Here is a 27,720-nt window from a genome sequence, read left to right as displayed (position 1 = left end):
GTTATCATAGTAAATAGTTTTCACTAAATTTTATTTTCCTTTACAGTTTGTATGACATACTTCCATATGCATAATTAACATTCAGGGTTTCTTAATGTAGATTTGTGTTAACTTCGTGGTTTTCACATTTTCTCTGGCAGTTAGAAAGCAAATGTATACATTGGTAGAATAAATTTATTTCTTTCAGAGGGTCTTTTTTAATTACAAGGGAAATAGAAAAGTAGATGTCTCAGGAAGTTAGGCATTTTAAGTGTGTGAGGCAAGGATATATATTTTTAAAGGAAAAATCTTTATTGACACCAGAGATTTTTATTTTAAGGAAAAAAAAAAAAAGATACTTGTTTTTAAACTCATACATAAGGTTTTTGTCTCCTTTGCATCTACAAAGCTCCATTAACTACTATGGTTCTCTGTTTATTTTAAATAAATTAAATATGTGTGGAGAGGATAAATTTCAGCTATTGTATAGGTCAGAAAATAAATCATACTTCATAAGGAATATTCCTCCTTTTGCACCTTTGATCATATTAGTTTTCCAATGCTCACCAGTTACAGCTACAGAGTTGGTAACCTAAATATTTTTGTGTAGGCTTCATAACTGCAACTTTATTTGTATCATCTTTGCTTAGAAAAATTGTCATACTGATCATTTTTTTATTTCCTTCACACTAATCTCAAATATAAAATTCATGTGAATCTCTGAAGTCAATAACAAAACTCAGAACAATGTCTAAAGAGCCAATTGGAGTATTGGAATGGCAAAAGCATACCACAGATTTATTGATTTCTGTCTCCCACCAAGAGCCGATTTCATGCTTAGGGTAGTGATGACTTCTGAGTTTGTTTTGTCTGATGTATGAATTAATATTAATAATAATTTTAATAATATTCATATTCATATTTTTATTAAGTAAATGAATTAATTACTTTTTTTTCTGTGTTTACAATGTGTCTGAAATCAGATAGGGTACTCTAGGAAAATTTACAGTTTCGCTTCAAATAAAGGTAGTGATTTAGAAACATTCAACCCTTATTAACTCTAAATGGCAGATCATACATATTGGCATGATGTAATTTGCTTCTAGACAGGTGCAGTAAAATCCCTATTTTATGAAAAACATTAAGGGTCAAATTTTGTCCATCTCATGATCGTATTTTATTGTTGTCATTGAGTAAGTAAAGTTACTGAGTGCGTTCGATATGCATCTGTGACCATAAGTTGTATAAATTTAATGTTTTTTTAAGATATTAGGCATCCATGTGTCTATGCTTATGTATTTCCAAATACCATATAAAATATTCAGAAGCACAATCAGAACTAATCTTCAAACACATGAATTATCTGCATAGGAACAGTAATTTAATTCATGCCTCTAGATCAGTTCCAAAAAATAAAACATATTCTTGAATAATAATGAACTGTAGCCAGGACAGAAACCTTCAAAGACATGAAAGTAAGCCAGGAAGGAACTGATCTCTTTCTTAATGATAATAATTCTTAATCTCCTGATATTCACACTTTCAATATTTCAATTTCTTCAAAAGATGGCAGCTCAGATTTTGACTAATGAATTGAGGCTAGCTTGGATTTCCACCATCTTGAGTTGAAGTAGTAACCAAAATGAATTTTAACACTTAGGCATCAAATATATCTATATTCAAACAGGTTCCTTATGTCAGAAGGGCCTATTAATGAAGAATGAGTCTGAATGATCTAAATGCCTGTGGAAGTTGCTTTCTTCTTTGTATTTTGGAAACAGCCAGTCATCCATGCAAGTGACAACTAACCAATATCAAGATTGTACATTAGGGTTCTCAGATCCTTAAAATAGGGAGGGACAAATTCGAGAAGTCAGGAAAAGCTGTTATGTGATGTTAACTCACCATTATATATTTTTTTCACAATTTTGCAACTTTCAAGTTATCTGTCAACTCTTCTCACATTAAATAGACTTACTCAAGTGAAGCACTGTGTAAATCGTCTGAGGCAGTAATTCCAAAATCCAGTGGAAACAGTTTATTTTTTTGTCTACTTTACTTACTTTTGCAGTGATCTAAGAATCAGCACAGAGCCATGAGAGCAGTGCACACTTAGGTGAACTGTCTCGTGAGCAATTACTTGAATTCAGAAGAGTTGTCAAGAATATCCTAAAGCAAAAAGATATAGCAAGTATTTATATTTTTCAATAAATAAAGAAAAAAAGTTTATGCAAACCACTCATTATGTCTCTGAGAGATTTTTCTAATAATCAAGAAAAGCTAAACTAGAATTCATCCTAGTTTTACAAGTATATACTATACTGCCTGTACCCTGCAGCCCTTTAAAGGTTGCAGGGATCAAGAACAAATCTTCATGAGATGCACAAAAAGTCAGAGGCAGAGGCAAGCTACCTGTGATATTTGTTGAGATAAAGACAACAGGTAATGGGATAAAAGCAAAAATGAGGATATTGAAGGAGAAAATACAGTACTGAGGTTCAGAGGCAGATATAAATTACCGGGTAAAAAAAATCACATAAGAATGTTTTTGATTTTGTTTTATTGGCAAACTGTGGATTATAGACTTGAACATAAAATATTAGCATATTAGAATATTATATTGTCATATTATAGTAGAACATTGCTTTCACTACAGTTACTGCTGAACAGAAAGTACTCACTTAGTGATCACCTCCGCCAGCTCCCTCAGCACCCTTGGTTGTATCCCATCTGGCCCCATAGACTTGTGAGCGTCTAAGTGGTGTAGCAGGTCACCGACCATTTCACTTTGGTTTATTGCTGCTTCATTCTGCTCCCCATCCCCGTCTTCTGGCTCAGGAGGCTGGATACCTGGAGCACAACTCCTCTGACTACTGAAGACCGAGGCAAAGAAGGCATTATTACCTCAGCCTTTCCCTCATCTTCTGTCACTATGTTTCCCTCCACCAGATAATTTCACATATCTTAGTGTGATTTTTTTTTAATTAAGTTAAGCAAGATGGTCTGTCAGAATACAGATGAAGTAATAATTTTTTAGCTTCTGCAGTTTATTTTTGGTGTCATAATAATCACTGGAAAAATGGGGGAAGCTTACATTTAATTGAAGTTGCATGTCAGCTCTACAGCTTCATACAGGAAAAGATAAGCAACAGTGCATTCAGCAAAGATCTGAATATCAAGGAACCAACAATAAAACTTTTATTGTCTTCAACAGACTATGAATTTACTGCCTTAAAAATGTCATTCTCAAGCAGAAAGCACACAGTTTATGTCCTTTGTGTTATTTGTGATGTGAGATGCAACCTACAGTAAATAAGGATATCAGTTTGTTTTATTTAAGATATGCTGCTGTAAATAACCATACAGACTTTGATTTGTAAATAAATGCCTTTCGTAGTCTTTAAAAATACATAAAACTACTTTATGTAAGTGTAACTTCTACAAGATTCCTTTGAAGTTTTCAGTGGTTCAGCCATTGGTAAAATGGGTTGGACATGGGTTGCTGATATGCCATACACCAATATATATACACAAAAAGTGTACAGTGACAAAAGTGATCTTTGTGTTCCACTATATAAACTCTTGTCTTTCAAGACAGTAGTGAAGGCAATGACATAAATTACTTCTTGAAATTTTATTTTAAAAATAAATGGAGCAGTTTCTCTTACTGTAGTTACTTTACTCCAAATATACTACTTTTTAAAATATTATAATCTTGGACACAAAAGAAAGTCTATTTTATTTTGTTAGAATAGCTAAACATGAATATTCTATTATCTTGTATGAGGTGGTTCTATTTTTGTTCAATGGCATTTTAATCCTTCACATCTTGATTAATATAAATTAGAGCTTGGTTTATGAGTCTGATACACGTATTTTGTATGTGAATTAAATGGTGAACTTTCATTTTGCAGTCAAGACTTGTGGATCAAATCTTCAGGGACCTGGAGGTACTTTCACATCACCCAATTTTCCATTCCAGTATGACAGCAATGCTCAATGTGTGTGGGTCATCACAGCTATCAATAATAATAAGGTAAGTTTGAAATTCTGGCTTTTCTTGGGAAAAAAAAAATGTAAACCATGACATTTTTCACTAACATGATTTGCCTCTACAGTCCAGCTGCTGTACTTGGTGCATTGCAGCCATTTCTAAGAAATGGCTGATATTAGATGAATATGGACAGATGTTAGAACCTGTTGTTTCCACTAAGAGTGTTTTGCTTTTCATATGCCAAGTAGATGGCATCATGTTTTTTATGTGATTCTCTAAATGAATTCCCAGAAGCAACAAACCAATGGTATGAAGCAATGTCATGGGTCCATCAATTTTGTGTTGTAATTAGTAGAGCTGTTTTGCGTATAATGCTGTTTATAACATGTTTGACCTTAGACTATGTGAGAAATCATTGAAGTTCATTAATTCACTTTCATTTCATGAAGGACTGTTCTAAAGTTCTATAATTTCTTTCGTTGTCTGAACCACTATATTACAATCACTTATGCTTTATACCTACACTTTAAACCAAAAGTACTAGGAGTTCTGATAATGTCAGATGAGTCAAAGTAAAGCAATAAAGCTAAGTTATGTCACCAGTTGTCTTTAAATTCAAGACCCAGACACGTGGCAGCAACAACTATATTCTTTTTCCAGGTGTATCATTTTATCTGAACTGAGAGTAATGGACTTGTTTAGATGTAATAAAATAAAATAAAAATTAGCTGGACAGCTCAGGAATATTTTATAAAGGACTACAAACATCTGTCATTGCTGCTACAGGAATGTATTCTACCTGCTAATTTCTATCTTATATTGCCATCTGCATCACACTCCATTAATTGATCAGAGGAGCCTAGAAGGCCTGCCCCTTTGCACCTGTGTTTATTAATCAGGAAGCCAGAGGACTCAGTCAAAACCTGATTACATTTCAGAAACCATTTAGCTACATTGGTTCATTTCTTTCACTAATCTTACAAAGTCCTGTGTGAAAGCCATCCTTATGTTCCACTTTGGAAGAAGAAAAAAACACATATTTAATCAAGTTATTAGAATACTCATAATGAAGATCTAATTGATCCAATTTATAGATCACAAAAAATGTGGCAAGAGTCCTTGAAAAATTACACAGTCTCTCTCCCACAGATGGGCACAAAGTTTAAAAGACCAATTTCTCTGGCCCAAAGAAGCCTCAAATTTTTATTTCTTTGATCAAAAACTATTAGTAGGCAAGATGAAATCTGTGCATATCTAGAATTTCAGAGAGAAAGTTCTGTCAAATGTGGCAGCGGGTAGAATTTAATATCATACTGTTTGCGGAAATTAAATGGAGCTCTTACACTTTGAACAAGTGCTTTAAATGGCTTGAAAAGCACCATTGAGCTATTGTATAGAATGAATGTAATACTTTTTTAAGACGTATTTTTCATAAAATTATTTCTTAAATGCAGCAAGGGCATGTCTACATAACAAAGAAGCGAAATAAGACTTGATACATTCTACAAATGGTAGAAGCAAAACTTTAAGCTCATAGACTGGTACATAGCTACTGGCAAGTCACAGGTGACTGTGGGGTTAAGATGTTAATGACTTCAAGAATGTTAAGGTTTACACTTGGGTGTGGTGGATGCACTCAAGCCTCCCTCCTCCCCGCCACCAGGATTAATGTTTTAATGTTGCCTTCCCCCCCATCAATTCACAACATGATGATGCAGTGTTATCTTCGAAACCTCAGAATTTCATTTTGACCAAAAGTATTTTTTACTGAAGCATTCAAGACCATTATTCCTTAGCATTATTTTCCTTACAAATTTCCAGTTTTTGCTTTTAAGGAACTTTGAATTTAAAGCTGAGTGAAAAATTAAGAAAAGAACAAATTCATTTTCTCTTGTCAGTGTGGTCCACAGAGTTACAGAATGATTGAGGTTGGGATGGACCTCTGGAGATCACCTAGTTGAACTCCCCTCAAGCAGAGCCACCTAGAAGCAATTGCCCAGATGGTCTTCGAACATGTCCAAGGATGATGACTCCATAATCTCCCCGGTTAACCAGTGCTAGTGCTTGGTCACCCTCACAGTGGAAGACTGTTTCCTGATGTTCAGACAAAATCTCTCATGTTTCAGTTTGTGCCCATTGTCTCAGATCCTGTCACTGGGTATCACTGGAAAGAGTTTGATTCCATCTTCTTTACATCCACCCTTCAGGTATTTATACACTTTAAGGTCTGCCTGAGCCTTCGCTTCTCCAGGCTAAACAAGACCGGCTCTCTCAACCTTTCCTTATACGAGAGATGCTCCAGTCCCTTAATCATCTTGGTGTCCCTTCACTGGATTCTTTCCAGTAGCTGCACATCTCTCTTGTACTGGAGACATGCAGTTAGGCTAGTTCACCTTTCTCTCAAGACACTTAGAAGATCAAGCTATTCCATGTGTATAAATTCCAGTTCTAACGAAAACAAAATAAACACCCTCTGTAGTCAGAGGTCATGCCTACAGTAGTTCAAATAAAGGCTTTGTAAAAAGTTATTTTATATTTTTTTTTCTGAAACTGTAAATACTACGAAGTAGCATGTTAGCATAACATCAAAATTGTTTCAGTCCCTGATTGATAAAATGTGTATAAGCATACACCCAGTTTTAATATTTGGTGATGAAGTATAATTCATAGGTTGAACCTCTACTGGTTCAGTAAAATATTTCAGTGCATGCATGATTCAGTTTGTTTTGATTAGTACTTACATATTGCATTTACATGGTGAGGTTTTAATAGCAGGAGGCTTCAGGGGTGACTTCTGTGAGAAATGATCAAAAGCTGCCAACATGTTGGACAGAGCCAGTTCTAGCTGGCTCCAAAATGGATCCACTACGGGGCACAGCTGAGCAAATCGGGCAAGTTAGTGGCACCTCTGTGATAACATAGTTAAGGATAAAAAATGCTGCACAACAGCAGCTGAGGGGGAGGAGTGAGGAAAATGTGAGAGAAACAAAACGGGAGACACCAAGGTCAGTGAAAAAGTTGTGGGAGGACGTGCTCCAGGCACTGGAGATGAGATTCCACCATAGCCTGTGGAGAAGACTGTGGCAATACAGGTTATTCCCTGCAGCCCATGGAGGTCCACAGTGCATCATATACCCACCCTGCAGCCCGTGAATGGCCCCATGTCAGAGCAGATGGATGTGCCCTGAAGGAGGCTTTGACCCCGTCCAGAGCCCATGCAGGAGCAGGTTTCTGGCAGGAACTGTGGCTCATGGAGAGGAGTCCACACTAGATCAGATTTGTTGGCAAGACCTGTGAATCCATGGGGGTCCGCACTGGAGCAGTGTACTCCTGAAGGACTGCACCCCATGGAAAGGACCCATGCTGGAGCAGTTCTTAGAATCGTAGAATCATAGAATCATTTTGCTTGGAAGAGACCCTCAAGATCATTGTGTCTAGCTGTGAACCTAACACTAGCACTAAACTGTGTCTGTAAGAACCTCATCTACCTGTAAGAAAGTTCTTGAAGAACTGCAGTCTATGGGAAGTACCCATGGTGGAGAAGGTCATGAAGGACTATTTCCCATAGGAGAGACCCGACACTGGAGCAGGGAAAGAGCGTGAGGAGATCGGAGCTGCAGAGATGAAGTGTTACAAACTGATTGTAACCCCAATTGCCTGTCTCACTGCACCACCTGGGGGAAAGGAAGAAACAGAAGAGTCAGGATCAAAGAAGTGAAGCTGAGCCTGGGAAGAAAGGGGATAAGGGGAAGGTGGCTTTAGTTTTGCTCTTATTTCTCACTTTCCTACTCTGCAATTAATCTTTCCCACGTTGTGTCTGTTTTGTCCATGATGGTAACTAGTGAGTGATCTCCCTGTTCTTATCTCATCCCATGATTTTTTCATCCCATTTTTCACCTCCTGTGCTGCTGAGGCGGAGTGATAGAGTGGCTTGGTGGGCAACTGGAAGCCAGTCAAATTTAAATGACCAAAATTTACATATATATCTGTCTTCTCACGTATTTAATACTGTGAAAGTGTTGAGGATATAGTAAAAGAGTGAAAACTATAGTTAGGAATGGGTCACTTATTTCAAATTAAATATGAACTTCTAAATAAGGACATAATCAAGAATACTTGTTAGTAGATGGTGCTTCAGAGAGTTTGTCAGTAATAATAATGCAAAGAAGAAATGGTAGATTAAGCGAGATATATTATTTCAAAAAATGGAGGTTGAAGACTATTCCTGCTCTTCTGTCATGTACCACTGAAACGACGAGATTACAAGAAATCTTAGTTTCATCATGGGCAGATTCTAGTGCAAGGAGTTACACTGTTAATTATAGATATGTTTATAATAGCTTCAGCATTACCCAGAAAATACTGTTCTTTGCATGTTAGTGGTTGGACATAATTATACCTCTTTGATACTGCAATTAAGTGCAGACTCACAGATAATTATGAGGTTTCTAAAACAGTGGGTATATAAAGGTTTACAATGTTATCTGAAACAACGTTCAGATATGTTTATAGTTTTCAGTATAAATAGAAAAGCTGTCTAGTACTGATTAGAAGAACCTAAATTTGTTGAGGTTAAAAGACAATGGGATCGTATTGCAAGTTAAATCAACTTTTTTCTAGCATATATTGAAGAATTTGCATGTATAAAGTTTTTTGCTTACATAATCAGTGGTTTAATGTGTTCAGTTTTGATTCATGCTAATATTGCCTTATTGGTCTGAACATAATAGTGCTTGCCTTGCATGACTGCTAAAAGGCATAATTTTTGATGCTTGCCTTGAAGTAAAAACTGTCATTGACGTGTAATGAAGATTAGCCATAAAGAGTTATTTATAATGACTACAACAAATAATGTCATGGTGTTCATTGTTACACGGTAATATTTATAATATTTTATATCATAGCCACAAGAACCATGAGGACTTATTGATCCTAGTATTTCAGGACTTATTGATCTGATATTTCAGAGATCCTTCTGTTGCATCATTTGCAACAAAATAGCTCAGAAATTGAGAATCTTCTAAGGGAGAAAGTACTAGATGAAAGACCCTGGAAGGAACTTTAACTCTAGTGTAAATGGACATTCTACATGTGTACTCCAGGGCTGATACTGTCTGATCTTCTTTTCTGACTGGTTTCAGAAATAAGGTTAATATCAATACAATAGAAATATTGTCCCAGGCAATCAGCTACCTCCTTAGCTTTGTACTGCATTGCTGTTGGTCTCTTGCCTCATGCAGTTAACGAGACATGCTATTCATCCCCAAGCCTTGTTGGCGGTGGAGCAAAACCATCACTCTCTTACAGTGAGTGCAAACTGAGACAGCAGTTTGCAACCTCTGAGGTGGAAACAAAAAGCCCAGAGCAGAAAACTTATTTTATGTAGAGTTTTGTGTAAGTAAACCATGGGTAGAGGAAGCTAATGACTTCTGATGGGTTTAACCCATATATATTTGTGTTTATATATAGATATATTTCTAGAAACCAAAACTTTTCTTCTTTTTTTTTTTTTTTTTCCCTACTGGAAGACTGATTCAGTTAATATCAACTCAATAGAAAAAAGAGAAAAGCCTTTTCTGTGAAACGTGCTTCGGCACAAACCGTGATAACTTTACTTGTGATTAAAAATAGCAAGTGTATTTAAATTTCCCTGCACTAAATGTCCACAACATCTCATCTTAACAGAGAAAACACTGAGTGGATTGATTTTAGCTTTTTTTTTTTTGCTAAAGCTGGCAACCATCACTATTTGATATTCTAAAACATTAAATGTAATTTCTTGAATTTAAATAATTATCATGGTGAAAGCATTTTCATGTTGTTATAAACATTGCAAGATATTCTGTATTGTGTTGTCTGGATGACAAAACCTCATTTTGAATGTTTTATTGCTTCCATAACTCAAATATCTACTGATGCTTGCAGTGATAGAAGTTCTGCAGCTGTTCCTTGACCTTTTTCAGAAAGTCTTTATTGTTAATTTTAAAACACAGAATGAATGATACACATGATGAAATTCCAGACAATGAGGGAAAGAAAGCTGTTATCTGCTATTAATATGCATATGGTAGAAAAAAACAACCAATAAAATGAAAGACATATGCAAATTTGTAGATTATAAATGCACAAATTACCTGTTTGACAGGTAAAGTGAAATCATATGGCAATTCTTCATTATATGAGTTCTTAAATTATGGTACTTCAAATGCTCTGGATATTTTGCCAATATAAGAATTGTGAATTTAATTATTTTGTTCTTAGCTAATACCTAAAAAATACAAATTTTATGTATTGTGTACAATAATATTAGTTTGTATATCCCTCTGCTTTAGCTTAACATAAGAAATTTGCCTCATTGCTGGTGGAGTAAAACGTCTGTTTCCAGCACTATACCAAGGCACAATTTTTTGGTTTTATATCTTCACCTGCTTCCTTTTCATTTCACAGAATCACAGAATGTTAGGGATTGAAAGGGACCTCAAAAGATCATCTAGTCCAATCCCCCTGCCAGAGCAGGAACACCCAGGTGAGGTTACACAGGAAGGCGTCCAGGCGGGTTTTGAATGTCTCCAGAGAAGGAGAATCCACAACCTCCCTGGGCAGCCTGTTCCAGTGTTCCGTCACCCTCACTGAGAAGAAGTTTCTTCTTGAATTTAAGTGGAACCTCTTGTGTTCCAGCTTGAGCCCATTACCCCTTGTCTTACTCTTGGTTGTCACTGAGAAGAGCCTGGCTTCATCCTCATGACACCCACTCTTTATATATTTATAAACATTAATGAGGTCACCCCTCAGTCTCCTCTTCTCCAAGCTAAAGAGACCCAGCTCCCTCAGCCTTTCCTCATAAGGGAGATGCTCCACTCCCTTAATCATCTTTGTTGCCCTGCGCTGGACTCTCTCCAGCAGTTCCCTGTCCTTCTTGAACTGAGGGGCTCAGAACTGGACACAATATTCCAGATGCTGTCTCACGAGGGCAGAGTAGAGGGGAAGGAGAACCTCTCTCGACCTACTAACCACCCCCCTTCTAATACACCCCAGGATGCCATTGGCCTTCTTGGCCACAAGGGCACAGTGCTGGCTTATGGTCATCCTGCTGTTCACCAGGACCCCCAGGTCCCTTTCCCCTACACTGCTCTCTAATAGGTCATTCCCCAACCTATACTGGAACCTGGGGTTGTTCCTGCCCAGATGCAAGACTACATTTTCCCTTATTATATTTCATTAAATTTTTCCCTGCCCAACTCTCCAGCCTGTCCAGATCTCGCTGGATGGCAGCACAGCCTTCTGGCGTGTCAGCCACTCCTCTCAGGTTGGTGTCATCAGCAAACTTGCTGATAGTACACTCAATTCCCTCATCCATGTCGTTGATAAATATATTGAATAATACTGGTCCCAGTACCGACCCTTGAGGGACTCCACTAGATACAGGCCTCCAACTAGACTCCGCCCCATTGACCACGACTCTCTGGCTTCTTTCCTTCAGCCAGTTCGCGGTCCACCTCACTGCCTGATCATCCAGTCCACACTTCTTCAGTTTAGCCGTGAGGATGCTGTGGGAGACTGTGTCAAATGCTTTACTGAAGTCAAGGTAGACCACATCCACCACTCTGCCATCATCAGTCCACCTTGTTATGTCTTCATAAAAGGCTATGAGGTTGGTCAAACACGACTTCCCCTTGGTGAAGCCATGTTGACTGTCCCTGATGACCCGCTTATCCTTGATATGTCTTAAGATGGCACCAAGGATAAGGTGTTCCATCACTTTCCCAGGGATGGAGGTGAGGCTGACCAGTCTATAGTTGCCTGGGTCCTCCTTCTTGCCCTTTTTGAAGACCGGAGTGACATTTGCTTTCCTCCAGTCCTCAGGCACCTCTCCCGTTTCCCAAGACTTGGCAAAGATGATGGAGAGTGGTCCAGCAAAAACTTCAGCCAGCTCCCTCAGCACCCGCGGGTGCATCCCATCTGGACCCATGGATTTATGGATGTCCAGATTGCTTGACTGGTCCCTAACCCAGTCCTCATCAATTAAGGCAAACTCCTCCATTGCCCTGCCTTCTTCTGGGGCCTCAGGTACACAGGGCTCCTCAGGACAGCCTCTGGCAGAGTAGACAGAGACAAAGAAGGCATTCAGTAACTCTGCCTTCTCTGTATCTTCTGTCACCAGGGCACCCACCCCATTCATCAGTGGGCCTACATTGCCTCTGGTGTTAGTTTTATCTGCCATGTATTTGAAGAACCTCTTCCTGTTGTCCTTGACCCCTCTTGCCAGGTTTAACTCTAAGGAGGCCTTGGCTTTCCTAGTTGCCTCCCTACATCCTTTAACAACAGCCTTATATTCTTCCCAAGTGGCCAGCCCCTCCTTCCATGATTTGTAAACCCTCCTCTTCCACTTGAGTTTGCCCAGCAGTTCCCTGTTTAACCACGCAGGTCTCCTGGCTCCCCTCCTTGACTTCCTGCGCGTCGGGATGCACTGATCTTGAGCTTGGTAGAAGCAGTCCCTGCACGTTAACCAACTATCTTGGACCCGTTTACCTTCAAGCAGCCTTGCCCACAGGACTTCCCCCAGCAATTGTTTGAAAAGGCCAAAGTTGGCCCTGCTGAAGTCCAGGGTTGCAATTCTGCTTGCTATTCTGCTCCCGCCACATAACATTCTGAACTCCACCATCTCATGGTCACTGCAACCAAGGCAGCCCCCCACCTTTACTGCTTCGACCAGACCCTCCTTGTTAGCGAGGACGAGATCCAGCAGCGCACCTCTCCTAGTCGGCTCCTCCACCATTTGCATCAGAAAGTTATCATCAATGCACTGGAGGAACCTCCTAGACTGAGGCTGGCTGGCTGAGAGGTCCTTCCAGCAAATATCAGGGTAGTTAAAATCCCCCATAACAACCAGAGCCTGTGACTGTGAGGCCGCTCTCAGCTGCCCATAGAAGGCCTCATCAAGTTCCTCACTCTGATCTGGTGGCCTGTAATAGACTCCCGCAACAGTATCACCCCTGCCAGCCTGCCCCTTAATTCTTACCCACAGACTCTCAACTCACTCCTCAACCGCACCTGGACAGTACTCTATACATTTTAGTTGCTCTCTCACGTAAAGAGCAACTCCACCACCACGCTTGGCCGGCCCGTCTTTCCTGAAAAGGACATAGCCATCCATGACCACATTCCAGTCATGTGAGCTGTCCCACCATGTCTCTGTTAATGCCACCAGATCATAATCTCCTGACCGAACGCAGGTTTCTAACTCCTCCTGCTTATTCCCCATGCTGCGCGCATTGGTGTACAGGCACTTCAGGGACCGAGCCGAGTACACCGATTTCACCCTAGGGGTATGGGGGGCCTCCCAGTCTTTATCGATTCCAGCATGCTGCCCCACTGATGCAAGCCCAGCTACAACCCCATCCCCCTTTGAATCTAGTTTAAAGCCCTCCAAATGAGCCCTGCTAATTCCTGTCCCAGCATCCTTTTACCGCTGTGGGATAAACCTTTCCCACATATCACTGACCGGACTGGTGTCTTATAAAACCAGCCGTTATCAAAGAACCCAAAGCCCTGCCTGTAGCACCAGTCCCGAAGCCAATCATTTACGGACCTAATTTTTCTATTCCATCCCACATCATCACCCAAAAACGGAAAGAGGGAAGAAAAGATAACTTGAGCCCCAGACTCTTTCACCATTCGTCCCAAGGCCTTGAAGTCTTTCTTCATTTCCCTCAGACTACGGGATGCAGCTTCCTCCCCATCTGTCTGGAAGATCAGCAGCGGGTAGTAGTCCGTTCAGCGCACCAGGTTGGGGAGTGCCCTGGTGATGTCCCTGATCCGGGCTCCAGGTAGGCTACAAACTTCCCGATGATGAGTGTCAGCTCTGCATATAGGGCCCTCTGTCCCTCTCAGAAGGGAATTGCCTACCACAATTACCCTTCTTTCTTTTTTATCGGAGGCAGTCTTGAGGCGTGGAGTCAATCGCCTCTTCCTGTGTATTTGTTATAAGGTAAGGCTTGAAAACTGCAAAATTTCCTCAGCTTCACTTAACATAAAGAACTGCTGTTTGTCAGACAGTGAATGCCCTGGTTTGTTAGGCTTATTTTACCATATGCAGTATTCTCAGAGCTAAATCAGACCTGTTAGCCACTAATTGCTAAACAATGGTTATCATAGCATAAGCATTCTAAAATCATTTTAGAAGAAGAGAAAGCCAAATAATGCTGAGGTCAATTGTCAGGTCAATACAAATCCTGTGGGTTTTTTTACTAGTAATGGCAAAAATGTTATTTGCTGGGCTACATTAAAACATAGTTCATGTTGTTTACTTAAAAAGAAAGTGTGATAAGAAAATTGCAATTGTGAGTCTTGATTTTGCCTTTCAAAAGGATGGGCTACAATATGATCAGTTTAAATTTAACTACAGGCTAAAATACCAGTGGAATTTGAATTATGGCTATATTTCAACAGAGTTCAGGTCTTATGAATTATACTTGCTGATTTTTTCTTCTAATCCACAGTGACAGAAACACTGTGGAAAATGTCAGTGCTAGAATGACAGCCTTTCTGACAGATCTCAGCCATATTCACACCACATATCTTTCAAGACCATGCATTAAGGAGAAAAATAAGCAAAAGTATTCCTTCTCAAAAAAAATAAAATCAAGCTGTTTTCCAAAATTGTAAGGAGAAACTGAATATATAAGCTTATTGTCAAATTTAGGTGGATCGGAAAACTAGATCCTGATTCCCTTAATTTTATATGGCAGGAATTTTAGAAAAAGGAATTTTACAGGAGCACGTTTGTTGTGTTTTTTTTTTTTCTTTAACACCATCATATTCAAAATTCTACATTCAGTGTATTTCAAGCATAAATATACTCTTACTACCTCCATAAATGTATTCTTCAGAATACAGGTTTCAAATGTGTTTCAAATGTATTTCAAATATATATAGGTCTCAAAATTTTACTAGTGTTCACATTCTTATCTTTTTATGCATTACATTTTAAAATGATTTTGAAATTAATAATGATTTATGTTTGAGAGTTGGGAGATAGCTGGGTTTGGGTTTTGGTTTTAAGGTGAGGTTTTTAATTATTATCCTTGTGTGTGTGCGTGTGTGTGTGTATGCCAGATATCTCTTAGGAAACTTATTATCTGAAATTTGTCATAATGGCAGAAACTACTGAAAATTTATGACATCTGTTTCCAAATTCTGTAGTCCTTTACTTTCTGAGAAACTGTTGAAATAGTTTAAAATACCTGCAAAACTCCTCACATGATATTTTCTTCAAGTCTGAAGAAGGTTACTGAAGAAATAACTCTCAACTCTTACTGAGTTTACATCAAAAGTGGTTCTCATATAATCACTGTATATTAGGATGTTCTTATTTTTGCTTATATTCTTAAATTCCATTCTTCCCCTCCTCTTTCCTTATGTCATGATGTTGCTGTTTTCCTCTTGCAAAAAATTTGTCTTTTTGTTTCTGAGTTTTTGTGCTTTTTAGGCTAAGCCAAAAATAAGCAAAACAAATTCAACATAAAGCTGAATGTTTACATTTAATTTACCACAGCTGTGTTATTTTGTTAACCATGTCAAAACTGTCAGTGGAATATTTCCTAAGCTTGCTGTCAAGTCTAAATCTGGTTACCATCCATATTTGTTCATGTTAACAGTACAAATCTCAAGCAGGCCGGCTGCTTTAGTGTGAACTCAAGCACTCATTTCATGAAGCCCATTTTGGTCAGACCTGTTGGAAGAAACTACACTGCAGCTCTTTTTACAGCTTTTCCTAGGCCTAGTGTGAAGATATACTGTAGCTACTACAGTCAGTGAAATTATTAGAAAATATGATCATACATAAGCTTATACGCTATATATGTTAACCATAATCATGCTTTTCATCCATGCAGATTTGAAAAGCTGGTATTGCATTAATCAATAGGAGATAATGTACTTTTATTCTAGATGAAACTAGGAAGTGCAAAAATATTTCAGTTCTGTTCATAACATTCAATTCCTTTGTAGTGCTAGCTGCACTATTTTTCCATATTGTTCATGAACATTTTGATCCAGTTCAAAAAAAAACCAAAACAAAACAAAAACTTGAGTAATGTACATAATGCAGTTAAAAAAAATCTTAGAAATATATGTGGAGGGAGGGGAGATCGTTTCAGTGAGGGAATAAAACCAATTGTTGAATGAGAGAATTTGGAGTCAGGAGGTATGTGTATGTGCTTTGGGTAAGTGTTGGAGGAAAATAGTGAAATAAAAGAGATGTAGAGAAAAAAAAAGTAATATAATTGCAGAGGGATAAATGACTTGTCCCATTCTGCAATTTTACTATAACGCCACTTTCATTCTGAAAGGAGAGGTCCATTTTCTCAATTATTGTAGATTTCATCTCACCAAATATTTTCCTGCTATTTCTGTGACTGTAGGAGTGATGTTTTACACTCTGAAAATATGATCTGCCCATAGGGAATAGGTGAGAGACTGTGCCTATTGCAATCACTGCAACAAAAGCAATTACTTCTATTTCAGCCATCAGCAATTTTAGATTCTAGTCATAAAATGAATTTCAGGTATTAACTCCACCTTTAATTAAAACTTTAGACAGAACTAAAGGCTGAATCAGAGTTTTAGTTCTGTTTGTCTTTCTGTAAGTTCCTAACATCGGTCTAAGTTATGTCTCTCAGACACTTTGAATTCAAACGCATTTTCTTATTGGTACTTATGATTAATATCAACACCCAAGCTAGAACTTTTAAAGACACATATGCATATTACCCAGAGACTTTGATAGGAAGGTTCCAGGGCTTGCACTGAGCAATTCATTCGTTTTGTAGAATCATAGAATCATTCAGGTTGAAAGGGACCTTAAAAACTATTTAGTTCTGACTCCTCTGCCATGAGCAGGGACACCTTCTGCTAGACCAGGTTGCTCAAAGCCCCATCCAGCCTGGCCTTGAACACTTCCAGGGATGGGGCTTCCACAACTTCTTTGGCCAACCTTTTTCAGTGCCTCTCCACCTTCATCATGAAGAATTTCTTCCTTGTATCTAATCTAAATCTACCCTCTTTCAGTTTAAAGCCATTACCCCTTGTCCTATCAGTACATGCCCTTGTGAAAAGTCTCTCTCCAGCTTTCTTGTAGACCCCTTTTAGGTACTGGAAGGCTGTTATATAGTGTCCCCAGAGCCTTCTCCTCTCCAGGCTGAACAAGCCAAACTCTCTCAGTCTATCTTCATAGAATAGGTGCTCCACCCCTCTGATCATCGTGGTGACCCTCCTCTGGACTGTCTCCAACAGGTCCATGTCCTTCTTATGCTGGAGGCCCCAGAGCTGTATGCAGTACTGCAGATGGGATATCATGGGTGGAGTAGAGGGGGAAAAATTGCCTCCCTCAACCTGAAGCTCACACTTCTTTTTATGCAGCCCAGGATACGGGTTACTTTCTGGGCTGCAAGTACACAATGCCGGCTCATGGTGAGCTTCTCATCAACCAACACAACCAAGCCTTTATTTTCAGGGTTGCTTTTAATCCAGTCTCTGCCCAGCTTTTGTGTTTGGGATTGCCCCGACCCCTGTCCAAAACCTTGAAATTGTCCTAGTATAACTTCATGAGGTTTGCATAGGCCCACCTGTCAAGGTCCTTCTGGATGGCATCCCTTCACTCTAGAGTATCAACTACACCACTCAGCTTGGTGTCATCTGCAAACCTGCCGAGGGTGCATGCAGTCCCACTGTCCATGTCACTGACAAAAACATCGAACAGTACTTGTCCTGGTACTGACGGCTGAGGATCACCATTCAGCACTGGTCTCCACTTGGACATCAAGCCATTGAGCATAACTCTTTGAGTGTGACCATCCAACCATCCAGCCAGTTCCTTGTCCATCAAGTGGTCCATCCATCAAGTCTATGTCTTTCCAATTTAGAGACAGGGATGTCGCGTGGGACAGTGTTGAATGCTTTGCACAAGTCCAGGTAGATGACATCAGTTGCTCTTCCCTTATCCACCAGTACTGTAACCCCATCACAGCAGACCACGAAATTTTTCAGGTATGATTTGGCCATAGTGAAGCCATGTTAGCTGTCATCAGTCACTTCTCTGTTCTCTATGTGCCTTAACATAGTTTCCATGAGGATCTGCTCCATGATCTTGCTGGGCTCAGAGGTGAGATTGACTGGCATGTACTTCCCCAGGTCTTCCTTTTTGTTTTTTTAAAATGGGGGTTATAGTTCCCCTTTGCCAGTCAGTGGGAACTTCACTGAACTGCCACGACTTCTCAAATATGATGGATAGTGGCTTAGCAACTTTATCCACCGGTTCCCTCAGGACCCACAGATGTATCTCATCAGGTCCCATGAACCTGTCCATCTTCAGGTTCCTTAGAAGTTCTCAAACCTGATCTTCTCCTACAGCGGGAGGTTCTTCATTCTCCCAGTCCCTGCGTTCGCTTTCTGTGACTTGAGTAGTGTGGCTGGAGCACTTGCCAGTGAACACTAAGGCAAAAAAGTCACTGAATACCTCAGCCTTCTCCATATTCCATGTAACTAGGTCTCCCATTTTCTTCCAGAGAGGGCCCACAATTTACATAGTCTCCCTTTTACCAGAGATGTAGCTGTAGAAGCTTTTGTTGTTGCCCTTGATGTCCCTGGTCAGTTCTAATTCTATTAGGGCTTTAGCCTTCCTAACCTGATCCCTGGCTGCTCATACAATTTTCTTGTATTCCTCCCAGGCTACCTGTCCTTGCTTCCACCTTCTGTAGGCTTCATTTTTGTATTTGGGTTTATCCAGGAGCTCCTTGTTCATCCAGGCAGGCCTCTTCACATTTTGCCTGACTTGCTATTTTTTTTGATGCATCACTCCTGAGCTTGGAGGAAGTGATCTTGAATATTAACCAGCTTTCTTGGGCCCCTCTGCCTTCCTGGTCTTTATACCATGGTACTCTACCAAGAAGATCCCTGAAGAGGCCGAAGTCTGCTCTCCTGAAGTCCAGGGTGGTGAGCTTGCTGTGTGCCCTCCTTGCCACCCTAAAGATCTCAAACTCCACCATTTCATAGTCGCTGCAGCCAAGGCTACCTTTGAGCTTCACATTCCCCACCAGCCCCTCCTTGTTGGTGAAAACAAGGTCCAGCATAGCACCTCTCCTCGTTGGTTTGTCTAGCACTCGGAGAAGGAGGTTATCATCAGTGCATTCCAGGAACCTCCTGGATTGCTTATGCCCTGCTATGTTGTTCTTCCAACAGATACTGGAGAGATTAAAGGCTTCCATTGGGACCAGGGCTCATGAGTGTGAGGCTGCTCCTATCTCTATAGACTACAGCATCCACTCAGTCTTTCCAGTTAGATGGCCTGTAGCAGACCCTCAATATAATGTCACCTGTCCCTGCCCTCCCTTCAGTCCTGACCTATAAGCTCTCGGTCAGCTCCTCAACCATCCCCAGGCGGAGCTCCATGCACTCCAGCTCATCATTGACATAGAGGATGGCATCCCTCCTCTCCTCTGCCTGTCCTGCCTAAAGGGCCTGTATCCTTCCATTCCAACACTCCAGACATAGGAGCCATCCCACCATGTCTTCATGATGCCGAGAAGATCATAACCTTGCAGGCATGTGCATGTCTCTAACTTCTCTTGTTTATTTCCCATGCTATGTGCATTTGCAGAGAGGCATTTAAGTTTGGCCTCTGATGGAGCCGACTTGCGGGCTGGGGTGGCTGGGATTCCTTTGTGCTGCTCTTCAGGTGCTGTCCTGCTGACCTGTGCTCCTTCTCCAGGCTCTGGGCATCTGTTGCTGGCACTGCAACTGGTAGGCGTGGGATGGATTGAGATTCCCCTCTCCCACCAACTTTAGTTTATAGTCCTCTTAATAAGATCGACACGCCTATAACTGAAGACACTCTTCCCCTTCTCTGACAGATAGGCCCCTTTAGCCCCCAGCAGAGCAGGTTTCTCAAAGAGAGTCCCTTGGTCTACATAGCCAAACGTCTGTTTGTGGCACCAGTCCTGAAACGCTTCGTTGACTTGCCAGATTCAACTGTCCCTTTCAACCCCCTTCCCTTTGACCAGAAGGACTGATGGAAAAACTACCTGAGCTCCAGATTCCCTTACTGCTGCTCCCAGGTCTCTGTAATTCTTAATATTCCTCAGAGTACTCCTGGCTGTGTCACTGCTGCCCATATGAAACAAAAGTAGTGACTACTAGTCACTGGACTGTGCAAGCTTGGTAGTCTCTTGGTGACGTCCCTGATGTGAGCCCCCAGTAAGCAGCACATCTCTCTAGAGAGTGCACCAGACTCACAAATGGGTGCCTCTGTACCTCTCAGAAGACAGTCACCTACTACTGTCATTCGTTACCTTTTCTTAGTTGTGCTGGTTGTTATAAAGGGAGTAGATTGGGCTGCCTTACTCAGCTCCAGCATCTCTCCTGAGTGACAGGTCTTTCCTCTTCAGTCTGCAGAGTGGTGAAGTGGTTCTGCAAGGACAACTCAGACTTCGGGGAAAGTGTCTTCCTCCTGCTGGTCCTTGCCATTGCAAGCTTCCGTTCTTCTCCATTATTGGCCTCCCTCCCTTCTGTGTGTGCTGGAGGGGGAGTTTTTGACTATTTGGCTGTGGGCTATGGGTCCACTGCAGACTCTGCTTGCAACCAGGTATCTAACACCCGCAGGTGCTGAGGGAGCTGCCTGAAGTCATTGCTAGGCCACTCTCCATCATCTTTGCTAAGTCGTAGGAAACGGGAGAGGTGCCTGAGGACTGGAGGAAAGCAAATGTCACTCCAGTCTTCAAAAAGGGCAAGAAGGAGGACCTGGGTAACTATAGACCAAACAGCCTCACCTCCATCCCTGGAAAGGTGATGGAACAACTTATCCTTGGTGCCATCTCAAGGCATTTCAAGGATAAGAGGGTCATTAGGGGCAGTCAACATGGCTTCACCAAGGGGAAGTTGTGCATGACCAACCTCATAGCCTTTTATGAGGACACAACCAGGTGGATAGATAATGGCAAAGCAGTGGATGTGGTCTATCCTGATTTCAGTAAAGCATTTGACACAGTCTCCCACAGCATCCTCACAGCTAAACTGAGGAAGTGTGCTGGACGACTGGGTAGTGAGGTGGACCGCGAACTGGCTGAAGGAAAGAAGCCAGAGAGTTGTGGTCAATGGGGCAGAGTCTAGTTGGAGGCCTGTATCTAGTGGAGTCCCTCAAGGGTCGGTACTGGGACCAGTACCGTTCAATACATTCATCAATGGGAGGAGTGGCTGACATGCCAGAAGGCTGTGCTCCCATCCAGCGAGACCTAGACAGGCTGGAGAGCTGGGCAGGGAAAAATTTAATGAAATATAACAAGGGAAAGGGTAGAGTCTTGCATCTGGGCAAGAACAACCCCAGGTTCCAGTATAAGTTTGGGAACAACCTGTTGGAGAGCAGTGTAGGGGAAAGGGACCTGGGGTTCCTGGTGAACAGCAGGATGACCATGAGCCAGCACTTCGCCCTTGTGGCCAAGAAGTCTAATGACATCCTGGGGTGCATTAGAAGGGGGGTGGTTAGTAGGTTGAGAGAGGTTCTCCTCCCCCTCTACTCTGCCCTGGTGAGACAGCATCTGGAATATTGTGTCCAGTTCTGGGCCTCTCAGTTCAAGAAGGACAGGGAACTGCTTGATGGAGTCCAGTGCAGAGCTACAAAGATGATTAAGGGAGTGGAGCATCTCTCTTATGAGGAAAGGCTGAGGGAGCTGGATCTCTTTAGCTTGGAGAAGAGGAGACTGAGGGGTGACCTCATTAGTGTTTATAAATATGTAAAGAATGAGTGTCAGGAGGATGGAGCCAGGCTCTTCTCGGTGACAACCAATGATAAGACAAGGGGCAATGGGTATAAACTGGAACATAGGAGGTTCTACTTAAATATGAGAAGAAACTTTTTCACAGTGATGGTGACAGAACACTGGAACAGGCTGCTTAGGAAGGTTGTGGAGTCTCCTTCTCTGGAGGCATTCAAAACCTGCCTGGACGCATTCAGGTCTAACCTGATATAGGTGTTTCTATTCCGGCAGGGGGATTGGACTAGATGATCTTTTAAGGTCCCTTCCAATCTCCAACATTCTGTGATTCTGTGATTCTGTGATTCTGTGAACTCCTTCTCAGCCTCCCTGATGTTACACAGCCTTCTCACCACATCCTGCAGCTCAGCCACCTGGTGCAGGAGGTCCTGCACCTGGGTACATCTATTGAAAGCAGGTCTGCCACCTGTCCCTGCCCCAGGAGAAAGGTCTAGGCACTTCCTACAGCCTGAGGTCTGCACTGCAGCTTCTCCATTCAGCAGTTCCATCTGCGTGGAGACATTGGCCACTACCAGGGTAGATGGTGTAGACCCTCCAGCCAGAGCTGCAAGCTTTGTTCTCAAACAGGTGCCCACCATTCTACCTCGAGGGTTAGGTAGCATGAGTGCCCTTGACCTGTGCAGATGGCCACAGGACAGTGCACACTTGCTGGGCTCTGTGTACGTGAGGTCTCCCATTCAGCCAGTAGAATGCCCATCCTTCAAAGAGGTGCTCTCCCTGCACATCCTCCCGTACAAAATGCTGTGCCACATCCAGGATGAAGTGCCACACCCTGGCCAGCTCTGTTAGCAGCACTCCCAGTCACCAGTGCTCCCCAGGTGGCTTTTTATAGGCGTGGAGGTGGTCACGGTTGCTCTGGCAATGCCCAGGCCTTTTCAGCATCTCCTGCCAGAGCTGCCAGCTCCCGGTGTGTCTCTCTGCTGCCCTGGAATTTCCCTGCCTCAGGAAAACCAACTATGCACAAAGAGCTGCCACTCCACTGCGAATCGAACAGGCTCCAGAGCAGCTTCCCTCAGTGACTGACTTTCAGTCTATTTTGTCTCATGAATTTTTTGCACAGAGACTTGTCACTTTCCTCCACAGTTGAGTTCACTTGGTTGCTTTTGTGAGTCATCTTTATAGTAAATTTTTCTGCTCAGTGTATACCTTTTTCTGATATTTGACTGGAAAATGGAGCTGCTGGTTGTTTGTTTGTTTTGTATGAAGTGACTGCTCTAAAAATTCATGGTACCATTCTATGGTGGGTTAACCTTGAATAGCTACCAGGTGCCCACCTGGCCTCTCTATCACTCCCCCTCCTCAACAAGCCAGGGGAAAAAAAATACAATTAAAAGTCTCCTGAGTTGGGATAAGGACCTGAAGATCAATCACCAGTTACTGTTATTTGCAAAACAGATTTGACTTGGGGAAATTCAATTAATTTATTGCTAATCAAAGTAAGATAATGAGAAGTAAGAACAAATTTAAACCAACACCTTCCTGCCACCTCTTCCTTCTTCCCAGGCTCAACTTTGGTCTCAACTTCTCTGTCTCCTTCCCCAGGCAATGTGGAGAGGGTATGAGGGTTGCAGTCAGTCCATAACACTTCCTCTTTGCTGTTGCTTCCTTCTCACGCTCTTCTCTTGCTCCAATATTGTCTCTCCCATGAGCTGCAGTTCTTCAGGAGCAGACTGGTCCAGCATGGGCCCCCACAGGGTCACAGTTTCCTTCAGGGCACATCTTCCTGCTTTGGCCTGAGGTCCTCCATGGGTTGCAGGGTGGATATCTGCTCCACTGTAGATCTCCATGGGCTGTAGGGATACAACTTGCTCCAGCATGGTCTTCTCCACAGGCTGCAGGGGAATCTCTGCTCCATCACCTGGAGCACCTCCTCCCACTCCTCTTTTACTGACTTTGGTGTGTGCATAGTTGTTTTTCTCACATATTTTTACTCCCATCCCCCAGCTGCTGTTTTGCAGCACTTTTTACCATTTCTTAAATATGTTATCGCAGAGGCACTACCAGCATCACTTATTTGCTCGGCTTTGGCAAGTGGCAAGTCTATCTTGGAGCCGCCTGGAACTGGCTCTGTCCAACACAGGGAGGAGCTTTTGATCAATTCTTAGAGAAGCCATCCTTAAGTCCCTCCCGCTACCAAAAGTCTGCACATAAATCCAATACACATTCACAAAGCAAACTGAAGGTGATGCTTGCAGGACCACCCACTGAGACTTAAGTCACTACTATCACTCATGCGTTTCTGTCCGCTTCAGGATGTGTAGCTGCTCATCTTATTAGACTGATATCACTTAGTGACCTTTCTCTTTTCTTTTGGAACAGACTGCTTACCCTCAGTGAGATTAAAAAGGGTAGACTTCTATGCTGCATGCAAAGATATCTCTTTTGGCTGACTACTGAATGGAAGAACAGAAGCAAGGACAAGTTAATTAGAAGTCCTTAGCCCCTACCTGTAATTGCAGTCGTCTTTCTATTTAAGAACACTGATTTTTTTTTTTTTTTCAACTCTGACAATGAGCTCAGTTTTATGAGGGAAGGATGATCATAATATTTTTAATTGTTGTTTTATAGACTGCTTGATTTTTTTCCTGCTTATATCTATTATTATTTGTTTATAATGGTCTTGGCAAGTCATACTTTTTTAGGCTACCTGGATCATCGTTATCTCCCTATATATAAAAAAAAAACCAAAAAAGTCTTCAGGGCAAAAAGGCACAAAAAGTTCCAGGGTTTTCCTAACACATCTCCTTGGAAAGCAATAAAATAGACTGATGGGTTTTGCGACAAAAATAGCTTTTAAAAAATTAGAAAATGTAATTCATGGAACATTATGTATTTGAAGTTAGATTAAATACAAAATTTTATTACTCTCGTTTTCTTCAGAAATACTCTTAGATATTCTCCAATGTACTTTTGCTACTAAGTCTGCTCTATGATCTTTAGTTTCAACAATTTTTATTTATCATTTACTGGAATGACATTATTAATGAAATACATTTCACCTCCTTCATAATGTTAGAAGCTTAACTAAATTACTATACAACCTTTCAACCTTAAGATCAATGTTATCAAAGAGTTATAGTATTCAATGTTCAAATGCTACTAAAAGTTGGTGAGGAAGTGAATTCCAAATATAACAAATCTTCTTGAAAAAAAACCTCTCCTATTAATACAAAGTACGAATCCCTCTATTAGGAGGAAGAAAAAGACTAGAACATCTGTAGCTCTTATTGCTGTTCGAACTTATGCTTACCTGAGAGTGACATTCAACCACAGTTTTCTCAAAGTAACATTGAAGGATGTTTTTCGAAGGCATATGAAACATATTCGAAAGATTAAATTCAACAGGAGGAACCAGAGTTGGAAATTTGGAATATTAATAATTGTCTGATCAGCTGGATGGGCAGGTACTGTGCATTGCCACTGTAAAAAAGATGTTACTGAGAAAAATAATTCCAAATTTTGTCATATACTGCCTCATAGCCTTGGTACATCTGGTGAATATACAGGTCAGAACCAGACCTATGTTGTGAGTTTAAATGTCTATCTATGGCAGTGCCTACCTGTGATTTTTGGATCGCAACTTCAAAGTTGGGAGAGAAATCTATTTATATTGTGCTTTGGAACTTGTCTTTAATCCCCTCTGTCATTTACATGCTTTTGTGAGGAAGCCCACAGATGTCAATCGACCTGTTAGAGTGACTCCAGAGGAGGGCTGCAAAAATGATCAGAGGTCTGGAATACCTCTGCTATGAAGAAAGGGTGAGGGAGTTGGGGTTATTCAGCCTGGAGAAGAGAAGGCTCCAGGGAGACCTTATTGCAGCCTTTCATCATATAAAGGGGGAATAAAAGGAAGATGGAGAAAGACTTTTTACCAGGGTCTGTAATGAGATGGCAAGAGGTAACAATTTTAAACTGAAAGAGTGCAGATTTAGATGGGATATAAGGATGACATTTCTTACATTAAGATGGTAAGAACAGATTGCACAGAGAAACTGCAGCCCATCATTGAAAGCGTTCCAGGTCAGGTTGGAAGGTGGTTTGAAAACCTGATCTAGTGAAAGACTTAGTGAAAGGGCCATTTTATGATTCTATGATCCTGTGATTCTATGATTAATATTTAATAATGTACTCATGTGTATATATTTTAAAGATTTTATGCATGACTTGAAAAAAAAAGAAAAAAACAAACACACAAAACCAAACCAAAACCAACCACCACCACCAAAGCACAGACTAAGCCAGCTTTATTGGCTTTTGTAAACTTCAATTTATTAGCATTTTGCTCTCTGGTATACAACTTTTTATTTAATATTTACAGATATTTCAACACTGTTTTGCCTTTTTTGTTTACAGCTGACCTTGTTGCTATTCTGAATTTTATCAGCCTAAATAAACAAATATGATCCTAGGTTAGCTATGTCCACCTTCCTAATATGGATATAAATTTGTTTTTAACCACATTGCCATGTGTTTTTATAGCCCATAAGTTGTAATCAATAGCATCTTCTCTCACCTTTCTCTAAAATCCTTTCGTTCATTCCTCATGCTACTATATCAAATGCTTTCCAGGCAGGCTGTTGTGTTCAGCCAGATGTAATAGGGAATAATTAGCATGTTATTCCTGATACAGTTATCCCTGTATTTTTCACAACTGCAGTAAAGAAGATACGGAAGGACAATTTTATGGAAGAGAGAAACTTTATGTAGATCAGTGTCATCTAACTTTAGTCAACAGAAGGCTAATTGGCATAGTTGGTAGACCTTTTTATTTTAAGCTGTCTCTCCAGTTAATGAAGAGACATTAATTTCACTAGAGGTAAAAATCCTAAAGTCCTGATTAATTATTTCTCATAAGAGGAATGTCCAAAATTGGCAAGATTAATTTATTTCCAAATAGCTTATCTGTACAAAAGCACTGGCTCCAAAGGTAGTAAATGACCATTTTTCAGAAGATGTCTAATTTTTAGTTGATTCAGTTTTCACAGAGTCACAGAATGGTTGATGTTGGAATGGGACCTCTTGTCCAAACCCCCTGACCAAGCACAGCCACCTAGAGATCGTTGCCCAGGACCATGACCAGATGAGTTTTTAACTACTCCAAGGAGGGAAACTCCACAACCTCTCTGGGCAACTTGTGCCGGTGGTCAGTCACCCTCACAGTAAAAAGATGTTTCCTGATGTTCAGAAAGAGCCTCTTGTGTTTCAGTTTGTGCCCATTGCCTCTGGTTCTGACCCATCAGTGAAAAGAGCCTGGCTCTATCCCATTTGCTCCCTCTCTTCAAGTATTTATATACATTGCTAAGATTACCCATGAGCATTCTCTTCTCTAGGCTGAACAGTCCCAGCTCTCTCAGTCTTTCCTCATAGGAGAGATGCTTGAGTCCCTTAATTGTTTTTGTGGCCCTTTGTTAAACTCTCCCCGGTATATCTGAAGCTCTTTTGTACTGGGAAGTACTGGACACCACATCCAGATGTGTCTCACCACAGCTGATCAGAGGGTAAGGATCACATTCCTCGACCTGATGGCAATACTTTTTCTAATGCAGCTGAGTATAATATTCACATTCTTTGCAGCAGGGGCACATTGTTAGCTCATGTTCAACATGGTGTCCACCAGAGGACCCCTAGGTACATTTCTGCAAAGCTACTTCAGCTGGGTGGTCCCAAGCATGTATAAGTGCATGGGGTTGTTCCTCTCCAAGGGCTGGACTTGTCTCTTCCCCTTGTTGAACTTCATGAAGTTGCTGTTGGTCCACTTCTCCAGTCTGTTGAGGTCCCTCTGGATGGCAGCATGACTCTCTGGCATATCAGCCACTTTCCTGGTTTGGTGTTGTGGCAAACCTACTGAGGGTACACTCTTACTGAGGGTACACATCATCCAGATCACTGAGATGTTAAACAAGACTGATCCCAGTATTGACT

At 41.1% G+C, this 27,720-nt stretch overlaps 1 protein-coding gene across 4 annotated transcripts in view; it reads left to right on the top strand.

The window, feature by feature from the left end:
* CSMD3 (CUB and Sushi multiple domains 3) overlaps nt 1–27,720 on the top strand; it is a 647,755-nt gene that overhangs the window by 283,931 nt on the left and 336,104 nt on the right. For all 4 annotated transcript variants that reach the window (XM_065630191.1, XM_065630190.1, XM_065630189.1 and 1 more), the window contains one exon: nt 3,894–4,015. In XM_065630191.1, the coding sequence (XP_065486263.1) occupies nt 3,894–4,015 (122 nt within the window). The remainder of the gene's footprint in view (nt 1–3,893; nt 4,016–27,720) is intronic.

This window comes from Caloenas nicobarica, chromosome 2 (genome assembly GCF_036013445.1).
Source record: "Caloenas nicobarica isolate bCalNic1 chromosome 2, bCalNic1.hap1, whole genome shotgun sequence".
NCBI lineage: Eukaryota > Metazoa > Chordata > Aves > Columbiformes > Columbidae > Caloenas > Caloenas nicobarica.
This window is presented reverse-complemented; position numbering and strand designations above follow the sequence as displayed.